Source organism: Lagopus leucura, unplaced genomic scaffold, assembly GCF_019238085.1.
Source record: "Lagopus leucura isolate 7727_CA_CO unplaced genomic scaffold, USGS_WTPT01 Super-Scaffold_100001, whole genome shotgun sequence".
In the NCBI taxonomy this organism is placed as follows: Eukaryota; Metazoa; Chordata; class Aves; order Galliformes; family Phasianidae; genus Lagopus; species Lagopus leucura.
Window position 1 is genome coordinate 57153383 of NW_024962262.1, and position 12774 is coordinate 57166156.

Genomic DNA, 12774 nt, shown 5'->3' on the forward strand with positions numbered 1-12774 from the left:
CACTGGCACACCGACATTTCCTGCTCGCCTCCCCTCACAGCACTGCTGGGCTGTCAGGGCAGCGCGGCCCAGCCATTCATTAACACGCTCTGCAGTCCCACCCAGCCACAGCTGAATGAAAAAATAACTGTCATCCCTGGCCAAAATAAACCTGACTGCACTGCATTTCAGCTGTAACGGCGAGGTTACACCGGTAGGAAGTAGTGTATTGTGAACTAGATCCAAGGCAAGTCTCTGGTCTGTGTGGGACTGGGTGGGCCCCAGTCCTTCCCTCAGGCTGCTTTGCTACTCGTGTGCTGATAAGTTTGGCATAGCTCCATTTGCATGCATCAGAAGAGAAACATCTTAGCCTCACATCCAAGTGGTGGATCTAGAGGTCTGCAAGACGAATTTACTCATCTTATGAACCAGTGAGGGCTGGTGAATCAGCTCTAGTACTAAAAAAGCCTTTTAGGGTTAAATCAATGTCTCTTTAAAGGAGACGTGGTTTGCTGCTGGTCCCCTCTGTGCAACTCACACACAAAACATGGAGTAGGAACCACACAGCACGTCTTTCCCAGAAAGCATCATTCACTGAACTCACAGAATTTCCCCTGCAATCAGCACTGGTGAGATCTCACCTCGAGCACTGTGTTCAGTTTTGGGCACCTCAGAAAGGACATGGAAGTGCTGGAACAGGTGCAAAGAAGAGCAACAAGGCTTGTGAAGGCCTTGGAGAATATGCCCTATCAGGAGAGACTGAAGGAACTGGGGCTGTTTAGTCTGCGAAAAAGGAGGCTGAGGGGAGACCTTACTGCTCTCTTCCAATATCTGAAAGGTGCTTACAGCAAGAGAGGGGCTGGTCTCTTCTCCCCGGTGACAGGTGACGGGATGAGGGGAAACGGCCTCAAGTTGCACCAGGATAAGTTTAGGTTGGATATCAGGGAAAGCTTCTTTACAGAAAGGGTTGTTAAGCACTGGAATAGGCTCCTTAGGGAGATGGTTGAGTCACCATCCCTGGACGTGTTTAAAAACCGTTTGGATGTGGTGCTCAGGGACATGATTTAGCGGAGGGTTGTTATTTAGGGTAGTATGGTTAGGATGCAGTTGGACTCAATGATCTTTAAGGTCTTTTCCAACCTGAGCGATTCTATGATTCTAATATCTCAAGTCTGCTCCACCGTGTATAGCCTATCTTTCCTTTTAGGAAAGACAAATGCTGCATTTTATGAATACAATCAAATTCAGAATGTCTACAAGCCAGCGTTCCAAAATGACAGTGCATGCTCAGGGAAACTTCTGTCGCAGTATCGCCTCCTCCTACTTACACTGGAACATTCTTGTTCATGAGATCACAAAAAACCATAATGATCAAATTTGATACTGGAAAACAACAGCACTGCTTGCTGGAACTTCAGCCTCTCTCCACCCTCCCTGTTCCCTGCAACATTTTAAGATGGCTATTTAGGAAAAACTTCTCCAAAAGAGTGGTCTGGCACTGGAACAGGTTGCCCTGGAGGTGGTGTTCACTGTCCCTACAGATCATCATCCTGGAAGTGTTCAAGAGATGCGTAAATGTGGCACTGAGGGACATGAGTTAGTGTACAATATTTGTGGTAGCTGGATGACTGGAGTACATTATCTTAGAGGTCTTTTCCAATCTTAACAATTATATGATTCTATGATTAGCTACTTACTGGACATCAGTAACAGATCAAGATTTAAAAATAAATAAATAGATATATGGCAAAACTTCCACAAGGACAAAAAAAATCTTCAATTGCTTTGCAGCAGCATTTAGACCAAATCCTTGGAAAAAGAAGGGCCTCATCATAGTAGGCCAAAGCCCACAATTTGAGACTTCTCCTGCAGCAGCTACAAAAACCACTTGCTGAAAGCAGCCGATGCCAATGCAGGCACTGCTTGCTGTGGGGCTGGTATAAAACCCTGATGCATGGAGCTATGACGTAAGCTTTGCAGCATCATTCCTGTAAAAGAGAATATTCTGTGAGGGTTTTTTTAATTAGTCATTTCTAATTCTACAAAAGCAGGACTCCTTTCACATAGAGCAGTGGGTTAAATTGCATGCAGAATCTCAGTGTTTCCACTGTTCTTTGAAGAGTCAGCATCTGGCCACGTGGTGGCCTCTGCTGCACACCTGGAATGATTCCTCAAATCAGACAGAATCTTCTAGTGATGTCTCTGAAATCCACACAGGTCAATTCATGCAAAATTACTACCAGGTCAGATGCCCCAAAGGCTTCAGTGGTGTACAGCTACTGCACACAATATGGAAGAAATGGACTTCAGTACTGCACCCCCAAAGTTCAAGAAATGACAGGATTTTATTTATTTATGTAGTTAGTTTAGGAACGAACTATACAAGTGGCATTTCTGGGCCCAGGTGGTAATGCTGTCCATGCACAGTCAGGCCCACTGAAACAATCTCCCATGGAGCTGGCTCTCAGGGATAGCTGCTGGTTCTGCATGGAATAAGACCAACAGTGTTGGTGATGTGTCACATAGCACATACTCACTGATGGCAACTGGTTGTTCAGCATTCACATTGTATGAATCATCTCACATGCCTGCAGCAGAATTCCTGGTGTCCAGTGTGTTTGATGGCTTTAGAGGAAACAAACAGTTTGGACTTTCACCTGCAGCAGCTGATGAAGCACCATACAGTCCATGGGAGTGAAGAGAGGGTTGTCACGGGGCATTATGGTCTGACAGCCTGGTGATAAACACTAAGACAGCAGCAGGGCTAGCCAGAAAATGGGGAAAGGCTGGAGAAACTGAATAGGGATCTTCTCTCCAACCTCTTTGCTCTCCTCTCCTGCTGCAATCTATTGTCCACAGATATCGCCATCTGGTTTTCTTCTCCATTACCATATACCGTGACATATATATCTGGTTCTTCTGCTTCCATGAGATCATTCAAGCAAATATGAGTACAGCCTCTGAGCATTTTTCAGCCCCCTCCTATCTACAAACCAAATCCTATTCATTAAAACCTAAATCACTAAGCCTGCCAAATTATTATCCCCAGAATATGTGCCCCAGATTCCCCCCAGGCTGGACATCTCTTCCTGCAGCTATATCTTCAGGGACTTACACTAAACAATTATTATTTTCTGAGGATCTGAAGGACTCTGAATAAACTGTTTCAAATAGGAAAAAATATGCAGCATGCTAAAAATCTTTAAATGGTTTGACAGCTCTGAAAGCACTGTGTGAGACTCACGTTAGGGAATACCTTTGAAAACTTTGGCTAGTAACCGTAACATGTAAAAGAGATTTTTTTTTTTTCCAATTTGCTGTAATGAAAGATACATCTATTGGTGATGCACCAAAATGTTGCCAGTTCACTGATTAAAAAGAACTTCACATAAACATGCACACTGATATAGCTCTTTCCTTAAGACACACTTCAGCATCTCTGCTCATACTGCCTCACACGGCTGCACAGTTGTGTTTAAGAGAAGTATTTTCTCTATATTTTTGGCTAGCATATATCTGTCTAGTTAAATACTGGAAACAGCTTTGTATAACACGAAAATAATAATCGAAGCTCACAGCCATGGCTGTGCACAAGGTCACCTTTCATCAATAGTTTCTTCCTAGGGAACAGCCAGTTAAAATAAACCTTTGGCACAGCTGTTCAGGTTGGCTTTCATTATTCCTCAGTACAGCATATGCAATTTGAACATCACGTGCATCCATACAAGGAAATCATTTCCTAGTATAATGGCTTTCTTCCATGTGCAATTGGTAAATTCAGCGTGGCTACCACAGCCTTTTTTGTTTGGTTGGTTCTGGTGTGCATATGTGTATACGTACTGTTTTGGAATTTTGCAGCTTAGTAATACTTTTCTTAGTTAAATGAAAAGGGAAACTTCTTGTTCCTGTTGATGTGCATCAGGATCTATATCCTTCATCGCTGATGTAGAACGGCATTTCGTTTTTCTTATTTATTCCACCTCAGTAAATCTGCCTGCTCAGTCCTCACGTTTTGATTTAATTTAATGCCTGCAAGATAAGCCCTGTCATTTGTAATAATTTGTAAACCTTCATCTTTAAAATGCATCCAATCTGTCCTGCAGCCCTGTAAAGTATCTGCTAAACATTTTGTTTGAGCTTGCTCATGGTGTTCTCTGATAAGGGCTGCTGATATGCAATGCAAAGCTGACTTCTTATCTCCATCAGCATGGATGTTGCTCCATTTCCAATCAAAAAACTGGGGCAGCAGCCACTCATCTGGGTGCAGAGAAACAAATGCCTGATAAGTGCCGAATCCAACAGCTGGGCAGCATCACTGCCTGAATCAGACAGGGGACTCACAAACATAACAATTAAAACATAAAATCAGAATTCCCATACAATTTAGAACAACTTTAGAAATGTAAATAAGACTGTTTTTGTTTATCAGTTGGCAAATATTCATGAAGAACATCAGCTTGTGTAAATCATCTCGACTACACTGAAATATAAAATAGAAAACCATCCACGTTTGGGACAGGGGTGGGTAGCACAACCAGTAACTATGGGACACCATTCTCCAATGTGGCTGTACTAAATGCTTGAACTCAAGGCAGACCTGGCTGTTCCTTTTCAGTTTCTGGGTGGTTTTGCTCCCCAGCATGCCCCTTCAGAGTAAAGAGAGCCCTTATGCAGATAGCCTGCATCCCATCCCTGGTTCCTCAAATTATTTATTCTGTATAACTGCAGTACATCATTCATGATGCCCCCACATTAAAAGTCAGAGCCTGGAAAGCTGTTATTTAAAACTGTGAAAGGAGAGAAAGCCTTAGATGAAAGAATACTTGTGCTAATACCTACCTGCAGATTCCTTCTCCAGAATTTGGCAGTGCAACGCACAGTGCATGTGAATCTGAATATCCAGCATGAAACATTCAGGATCTTTTATTGCTCAGTATCAGCAATAATGACATCCCTCAAGCCCCTCTGACTTTGGTTTATTTCATCTCCTCGGACTTTGCATTTCATTTCTGGAAGGAAGAGTTAAAATAATCTGCGATAGCTCTTTGAGTGCTTCAACCTGGCATAGTTGCCTTGCAACCAGTAGATCTAGGACATTCCATATAGGACAGACATTGCAGTAACTTCAGGTGTGATCTAAAAGGAAAAAGGTCTTGCAAACTGGCAAGCATTTTGGCCATAAAAATTCAGGACAAGAAGTCTGGACAGTAAATGAATGCTGTTTTTGAATGATTCAGCTGCATGTTCAGAGAAAGCTGCGACATTTTCCAGGACATCTTCCATTTTACAATGAGAAGAAGCTAATTCCCACCATGAGAGCTGCAGGTAGAAGAGCCCTTTTGCAGAAGTCTGCCATGTCACATAGGCACCTGATGCTGAGCCCATCTGAAAACCTTACTGTATCTCAGCATGCTGGAATATCTGACCCCAAAAGCCCAACAGATCTCACCTCCTCTCTATCAGCATTTCATGGGCACCTCAGCTACTTTGCTACTGAAAGTGGAATTGAGTGTTTCAGCTTTCAGCATTTAATTCCCTGCAAAAAATAGTTGGAAGTTAACTGAATGGGAAGAAAAAAAAAAAGAGTATAATGTGAGAGACCGTGTGTTTGTTTCAAAGATTAAGGAACTGTCAGAAGCAAAGCCTGGAAGCGTTACATAAATACACCTATGTAACATAACAAAGTATGAAATTATCACAGAAAAGCCAGGAAATGGTGATAAAATTAAGAGAGGAAGTTCCCCAGCTTGCATCCGATGAAAACAGCAGATCAACCATATTGACTTGGTAACAGATTTACTGTTCTGCGTGCTGTGCTTTCACTCTTGCCAAATCAAAGGCAAACTACCAACTCATCCTGAACACACATTTTGTTTTGCACAGCTGCTAATGCATACAGAAATTTTGTTTGGTGTTTACTGTCACGAGTTCTAACCGTTTAAAAGAAACTCATCTATCAGCAGAGAAGAAATCGATGCACTTCTTGAAAAATTATCTATGAGCTCAAGGTGGGTTTACAGCCAAGGTATTTAGGACATTTTGTACATTAATTACTCAAAACCTACCATGAGGTGAGTTTCTGCCTACATACACTAATGGCTTTCAGAGTTTAATCTCTCATCAGTGGAACTCCTTTGGTGAAATCCCTAAGGGATTATGTAGTACTGTCTAATCACTTGACAAATTTCATTTACTTGAAACTGAAGCTAGGTTTGAATTATACGAAGTGTGTAGGAGGAATCAAATTCAAAGCAGGAAAACAGAATCTGGACAGGACCAGATTTATCATGATGCTCATATCTAAACTGTTTAACAATAAATGAAACAATTTCCCCAGGGAAACATATCAGTTGTATATATGTGCATATGCCCATGAGAAACTCAAATTGCTTACAAATGACATACAACATAGCATGAATCAGGAAGAAAAAAAAATGGGAAATTTTAATAATTTTGTACCATCTAACAAAAAAAAAAGACAAAAACTTATTGCTCTGATTTGTACAGTAGGCTGCCACTCTACAAAGATGGTTATTTGGCATAAACTACATGCTGCAGAAACACGTAGATGGATCTGTGCTCTGAAGTTGAGCCCTGCGACCCAAAGCATCACCTGCACCACTGGGTGAGTGGAGCCCCACTCCTGTGCGCTGCCACCTCCCTGCTGCAGAATGGCCACTGCCGGTTCCCCACTAAATAGCAATTCTCGGTGGCTGAACACATCCTGACGGCTAACGCCGTGAAAGTCGTGGCATTATTCTCTGCTACAGTGCACAGGCAGATCTCTACATAAACAAAATCTACCAGAAGACACCACAGAAAATGAAAAGGAACTTAAAATGATGCGTAGCCCTTGGCAGCAAGCTAGCAACATGAAGGTTGTGTGATGCTATACTCCCTTGTGCGATCCATAACCGAGGTCCCCTCTGCCAAGCCCCGCTACATGGCTGGTCCCAGGGAAACACTGTGTTACAGCTCTGAGAAGGACACCCAACAAACACACAGCCCCACGCTATCTCCACAACCCAAATTCACCCAAACATATCGAGTACGCAGCAGCAACAAGAGTTCTTTTGCAAAAAAACCCCTCTTGCTCCATTCAGGAAAGGCTCAGAGCCACCGCATACACACAGACAGACAGACAGACACTCCATCCATCCCTGCACAGAGCAAACGGTGGCAGCGCGGACTGTTTCAGAGCCCTGCTCAAAAGTGACCCAACTGGCCTCATCCCCTCTCAGCGCCCTCAGAGAGCAGATTTAAACAGGCTATTGTTCGATCCCCGGGTACCTTTTTTCTCTTGGCTTTGTTCCGCGTTTTCCTCTGCTGCAGTTTCCATGGCTGGCTTCATACCATCCACCAAAAATGCCGCCCCCCGCCCCCCGGCACAGGCGCTTTCCCCTCGCCTCCTTTCCCGCTCCCTATTGACGGCAGCGACGACGAAGCGCCTCTGTTCTCCCTCCCGCGGATCACAGCCCCTTCCACATCGCCCAGGCTCTTGTCAGCTTCGATCTCGCACCACTCACTGGCCCGCCCGGCGCCGTGCCAGTCGCCGCTCCACCGTACGTCACCACCGGCCCCAGCTATAAGAGAACCCCCGATACCCCTTCCCCACTGTGAGCCGCGGCGAGGGCAGAGGGGGTGAGAAAGAAGGGAGCCCCCCGACAGCATCTGCAAGGGGTGCCCAGGTCGGTGAGCAGCCTCGGGGCTCGCTTTCCCGTGGGAGCCGGCCGCCACGCCGTGCATTTTGATTCATCCCACACACCCCCTGACCTCGCAAGGAATGGGTCAGCAACGAGGGTTTGCCTCCCTGGCTGTGTCCTGCTCACAGAGGCAAAAGCACATGTGAGAGAGGGATAAGAGCAAGAGCTCCTATGTGTATAAGGAAAATCTAAATTCTGACTCAAGAGCACAATGGATAAAAGAAAACACCAAAAAAAAAACCCAGCAGGCTTGCATGACCTAAGATCTGTGAGCAATACCATGAAGGATAAAATGTTTAAGGAAACACAGCTGGGGTTTTAAAACAAAGTCTGCTGTTTAAGACCTAAAGCCAAGCATGAAAATCATAGAAGCATAGAATGGCTTGTGTTGGAAGAGTCTACCCAAGTCCCAACCCCTGCCATGGGCAGGGCTGCTCCCCACCAGCTCAGCTGCCCAGGCCCCATCCAACCTGGCCTGGAGCACCTCCAGGAATGGGGCACCACAGCTTCTCTGGGCAGCTGTGCCAGCGCCTCACCAACCTCTGGGCAAAGGATTTCTGTATAACATCTAACCTAAATCTCCCCTCTTGTCCTATCATCATCTGCCTGTGTAAGTCAGTCTCCCTTCTGCTTATAAGTCCCCTGAAAAACTATGAGGCCATAATGAGGTCTCCCCAGAGCCTTCTCCTCTCTAGGCTGAACAAGTGCAGCTCCCTCAGCATTTCTTCATAGACGATGTGCTCCAGCCCTCTGATCATCTTTGTGGCCCTCCTCTGGACCCACTCCAACTTCTCTGTTCAGTGAGCAGATCACTGCCAACAAGGCCACATGTGATCACTCCCCCACTCCCTTACCTCCAGCAAAGCCAGGAAGTGGCATCAGCACTCCTCAGGCCCATGCAAGTATTATTTAACTTCCAAAACCCAAGCCAACATATTCAGACACTGTATTAAAGCTAATTACCTTGTCCATCACCCTGCTTGTCTCTGGCCTAACAGTATGTCCTGCTGCACAGCACAGCCATGCCCAAGCAAGCCTCTTGTTGCAGGAGGGTAGTGAAGCATCCAAGGAGTAATTTGCTTTGTAATCTGGTGGATTTTGGTGGTTCACAGCCTCTGCAGCCCATTCTGCCGGCTGCAAAGACGTTGGGCAGATTCAGCAAATGCTGAAGATGTAAAACTACAAGCTGCGTGTTCCATATAACAGATTCAACCAGGAGAGTGGGAAGAGGGAAGCAGTCCAAAAAATTTTAGCTGCAATTCAGCCTTTTCTGACTGAAGTTCTTACACCCACAAGTTTGCTGTGCATTTTTATTTCTATAGATGTTGAGTGACAAGCAGAACAAGCCTCAGACCCAGCCTTCAGAGAAAGTTTCCTTCTTTCAGAAGAAACCAGCACATGATTTTCCTCTCTTACCACTGTCACCACAGCAGCAGCTGAGCAGAAATGCCCAAAGCAAAGTAATGAGCATACTGTGTCCCAACCCCGCCAACAAGAGGTCTCATTCTTCTCACTTATCTTAAGATTTCATAGCACAGAACCAGGACTTGACAACTATCAAGCATTTGCCTAAAAACCTAAAGGAAGAGTCTGGGATCAAAGCTTTTATCTCAGCAGAACTCCTTACAAGCAGGATGAATTAATTTGTAGAGGAAGTTTCCTCAGGAACCCACGTGCTGGGCTCCTGCAGGTAATCAAATCAGCAGTACCAGCAGAAACCTCACCCCAGGTGCAAGGCTTAATTTTCCAGTCTTCTGTAATGCACACGCAGCAGTCCACACACATTACAATCCCTGTCCCAGTACAACCATGTAAAGCAAACACGCTCCTTCATGAAAGCAGCTGAAAGGGAAAACCGCATGTGATATGTTTGGCAAGTTGCTTGAACCATTACTAAAAGTTTTTCAAATTCTGTAGCCAAAAAGGAAAGAACTTCATTAGACTTCGGATAACAGTTATGTAAACTTTTTATAAAGAGTGTTTTTATTCCGTTTAGCATCACTACGATAGAAAATACACAACAAACACATCCTTACTTGCCAAAAGTCATACCAACTTCAGCCATTGGTCAAATCAGTGGACTGTTTCTGACATTGATATTCCCTTTTTGGAACTTATCATTCAGTCCGTCCATCTGCTCTCAGATGTAACAGTCTAAAGGTCATTAAGAAGGTGAGGTATAGACTGTCACATCTGCGAGGGCTCAAACCTTGCTTCTGACTACCCCATGTTACAAAAAGCCTGCTCAAAAACTAATCCAAGTGACAGTATTTTAATACACTTAGTAGTATAAACACACAGAAAATACAAATGTCACCTAAATTTTCCTTTCTTTAAACAGAAAATATGTTTGGCAGGACTTTCAGTTCTGCCTTTGGCGGAAACCTGCTAACAATCCCCCTTTCTCTCTGTCAGTGAGACCTACACCTTCAAACAACTGTGCGCTTCCCTGCTGGCAAGCAGATTTTGTTGGGCAGACTCAAGACTTCAGAGCAGATGTTTTATAAACACAAAATTCTAAGAGGCTAGGACACTATTTTCCCCTACTTTCTCCCATGATAACATGGGATATACATTAATCTTCCCCTAACAAGCAATGCAGAAGTAAGCGCACAATACCAAAACTTCACAACAACATGAACAAAAGACTTCAGAAGTCATCAGTCTGGTCTGTTCAGAAGCACTAATTCTTCTAAATCATCCTCTAAAAGCTTTAGGAGATGCCTAAGTTTAACGCTCTCTCCCACTGCTGTCTGCTTTCCTGGATACTGGATCACACAATGGGTTTAAGGACTTATCATCTTAAGCCATTTCTTAATCTTCCAGCTCATCTGATAACAAAGCAGATATAAAGCATACACTACTCAGTGCAAACATGGGTACGAATCTCATGCATCAAGTCTTAATTTGAGCCAGCAAATTGTCTCCGCCATCACTCCACCTCTTCATCAGATATGTCCTTTTCATCTGATCAGACGGGGAAACACCAAGTCTATGTCTATGACAATATGGCAAAAGATAATGCCTCAGAGGTAGAAAGGACAAAAAATTATTTAAGGACTGATACTTAGCAAAAACCTGCTGTACCTACCAGGCTGATTTAGATCACCAGTGATCAGAAAGGCGGCTCATTACATTTCACGAGTTCAGCCCCACGTTTCACTAGCAGTTCAAAATAAAAATGCAAATGAGAAGGGCAGTCCAAGATAGGGTTCTGCTGCTAAAGCACATGGCTGTGGGGAACATCACTGAGACTTGGGAAAAATAATACAGAATCCTAGCAGACATAACTCAGGAAGAACAGCAGTGGAGCAAATATATGAAGGTACTGCAGACCAAGTGACATTTACTGCAAAGTAGCACTAAAGAGGTTTTACTTCATTTCATCTAGTTAAAAAGAAAACAGAAAACATGTAATCACTTTGCTCAGTGAAGTAAAGCAGTCCCATCTGAGAAGTTTAAAATTCTGTTCAAAATCCAATTCCATTCAGATGGCAATTCTCTTGAACACCTATCTTTAATGTCACTGAATCTACATAGTTTACATTCCTGAAGGCCATGGAACTCTATTATAAGCTACTGAAAATTCTTTAGAAAGTTTAAGATGAGCACATTTTTGCCATTTCTACAGAGACTTTACAGAGCTGTAACAGTCTTCCCATATAGTTCAAGAACAATTTGAGATCATTCTATGAGATCTGAGACTCCAACGGTAAAATTCAAAGCCTGTCCCTCAGACAAGACTGACATATTCCAAACAACTTCTTTTAAAGGCAACTTGAGGCATAGAAAGCATAGAAAAACATTCAAGAGAAGGAACAAACACACAAGCAGTCACTTGCTGCGTCTTAGTGTAACTACTTGTGTTCAGATCTGCTTTTTTTTCAAGGGAAAATGGTTTTAATTTGAAGGAGAGAAGATTTAAGTTGGACATCAGGGAGAAGTTCTTTACCATGAGAGTGGTGAGGTGGTAGACAGACTGCCCAGAAAGGTTGTGGATGCCCTGTCTTTGGAGGTGTTCAAGGCCAGGTTAGATGGGGCCCAGGGCAGCCTGGTCTAGTATTAGACATGGAGGTCAGCAGCCCTGACTGCGGCAGGGGTGGGGGTTGGAGTTTTTGTGATCCTTGAGGTCCCTTCCAACCCGAGCCATTCTATGATTCTATGATTTTGCTTTAACCTTGGTTATGCAAAAGCAATCAAATGTTCCACGTGGATAAAATTAGAGCATGACAACAGGCTTGTAGTTGTACAGTAGTTGTGTACCTAGCAAGCACTTAAAAAGAAATAATCTGGGGCCCATTCTTCAGTCATATTAGATTACTAAGAAAACCAAATCCTAATTAATGATCTCATGAACAAATAATAGTGAAAAAACCCTGCACTTTTACCACAGCATAAAATACAGACTATTAAAAAATATGAGTTCACAATGCAGTTAGGAACTGCAGTCTTGGGCTTCTGGACAAACGGAAAATTAAAAGCCTAAGGAGTTATCTTTTCAAGCAAAGGGAGTTGCTGAGTTCACAGATACAGGTGGTCCCGGAGGGTGAACAGAGCTTGACAGTATGAAGGTGCAACCTCTTTCCCCCAGCCACATGAAAACCACAGTGATTGCTGCCAAGCAAAACAACTGGCAGCAGGCCCAAAAAGTTCATGTTTTGTTGTTGGGTTTCATACATTTCTCTGGCTGGCCTGCTAGCATCCAGCTGGATCACGGCTTCAGTCCACTGCAGTTTTCACCACTGGAGAGAATCATAGGCAGTGAACAGCCTGAATTTGGAACATAGATAGATGGCTTTATTTGTAACAAAAAGAAATAATAAACCTTACAGATTGAATAGGTAGTCCTATATAGCTTTTCCAGTATCCAAGGCTTGGACAGCTTCAAGTCTCAAAAAATGATCAAGTGGCAGAGATGTGAAAGCTAACAAAAGATAAAATCCCAAGAGACGCAATCAAGGTTAAAACGAAAGCAAGACTAGGTGACCTTCTCAACCAGATGGAAAGTCCATTTCTGCTTATGAAAGGCACACAACAGTATGTAAATAATTTTTTTTAAAAAGCTACATATTATTTTTTAAGCCAAAGCAAT

The 12774-nt window shown here is 43.6% G+C and overlaps 1 protein-coding gene across 5 annotated transcripts in view; it reads right to left on the reverse strand.

Annotated features, from left to right (window-relative positions):
• The window catches only part of GPM6B (glycoprotein M6B), a 110946-nt gene that overhangs the window by 23246 nt on the left and 74926 nt on the right, over window positions 1–12774 (reverse strand). The window contains exon 1 of one of the 5 annotated variants that reach the window (XM_042867723.1): window positions 4819–4933. The exons of 2 other annotated variants lie outside the window; for them this stretch is intronic. In XM_042867723.1, the coding sequence (XP_042723657.1) occupies window positions 4819–4885 (67 nt within the window). In that variant the 5' untranslated portion in view covers window positions 4886–4933. Of the gene's footprint in view, window positions 1–4818; window positions 4941–12774 lie in introns of those variants that run through there. 2 more of the 5 variants (XM_042867727.1, XM_042867726.1) reach the window with 2 other exon arrangements.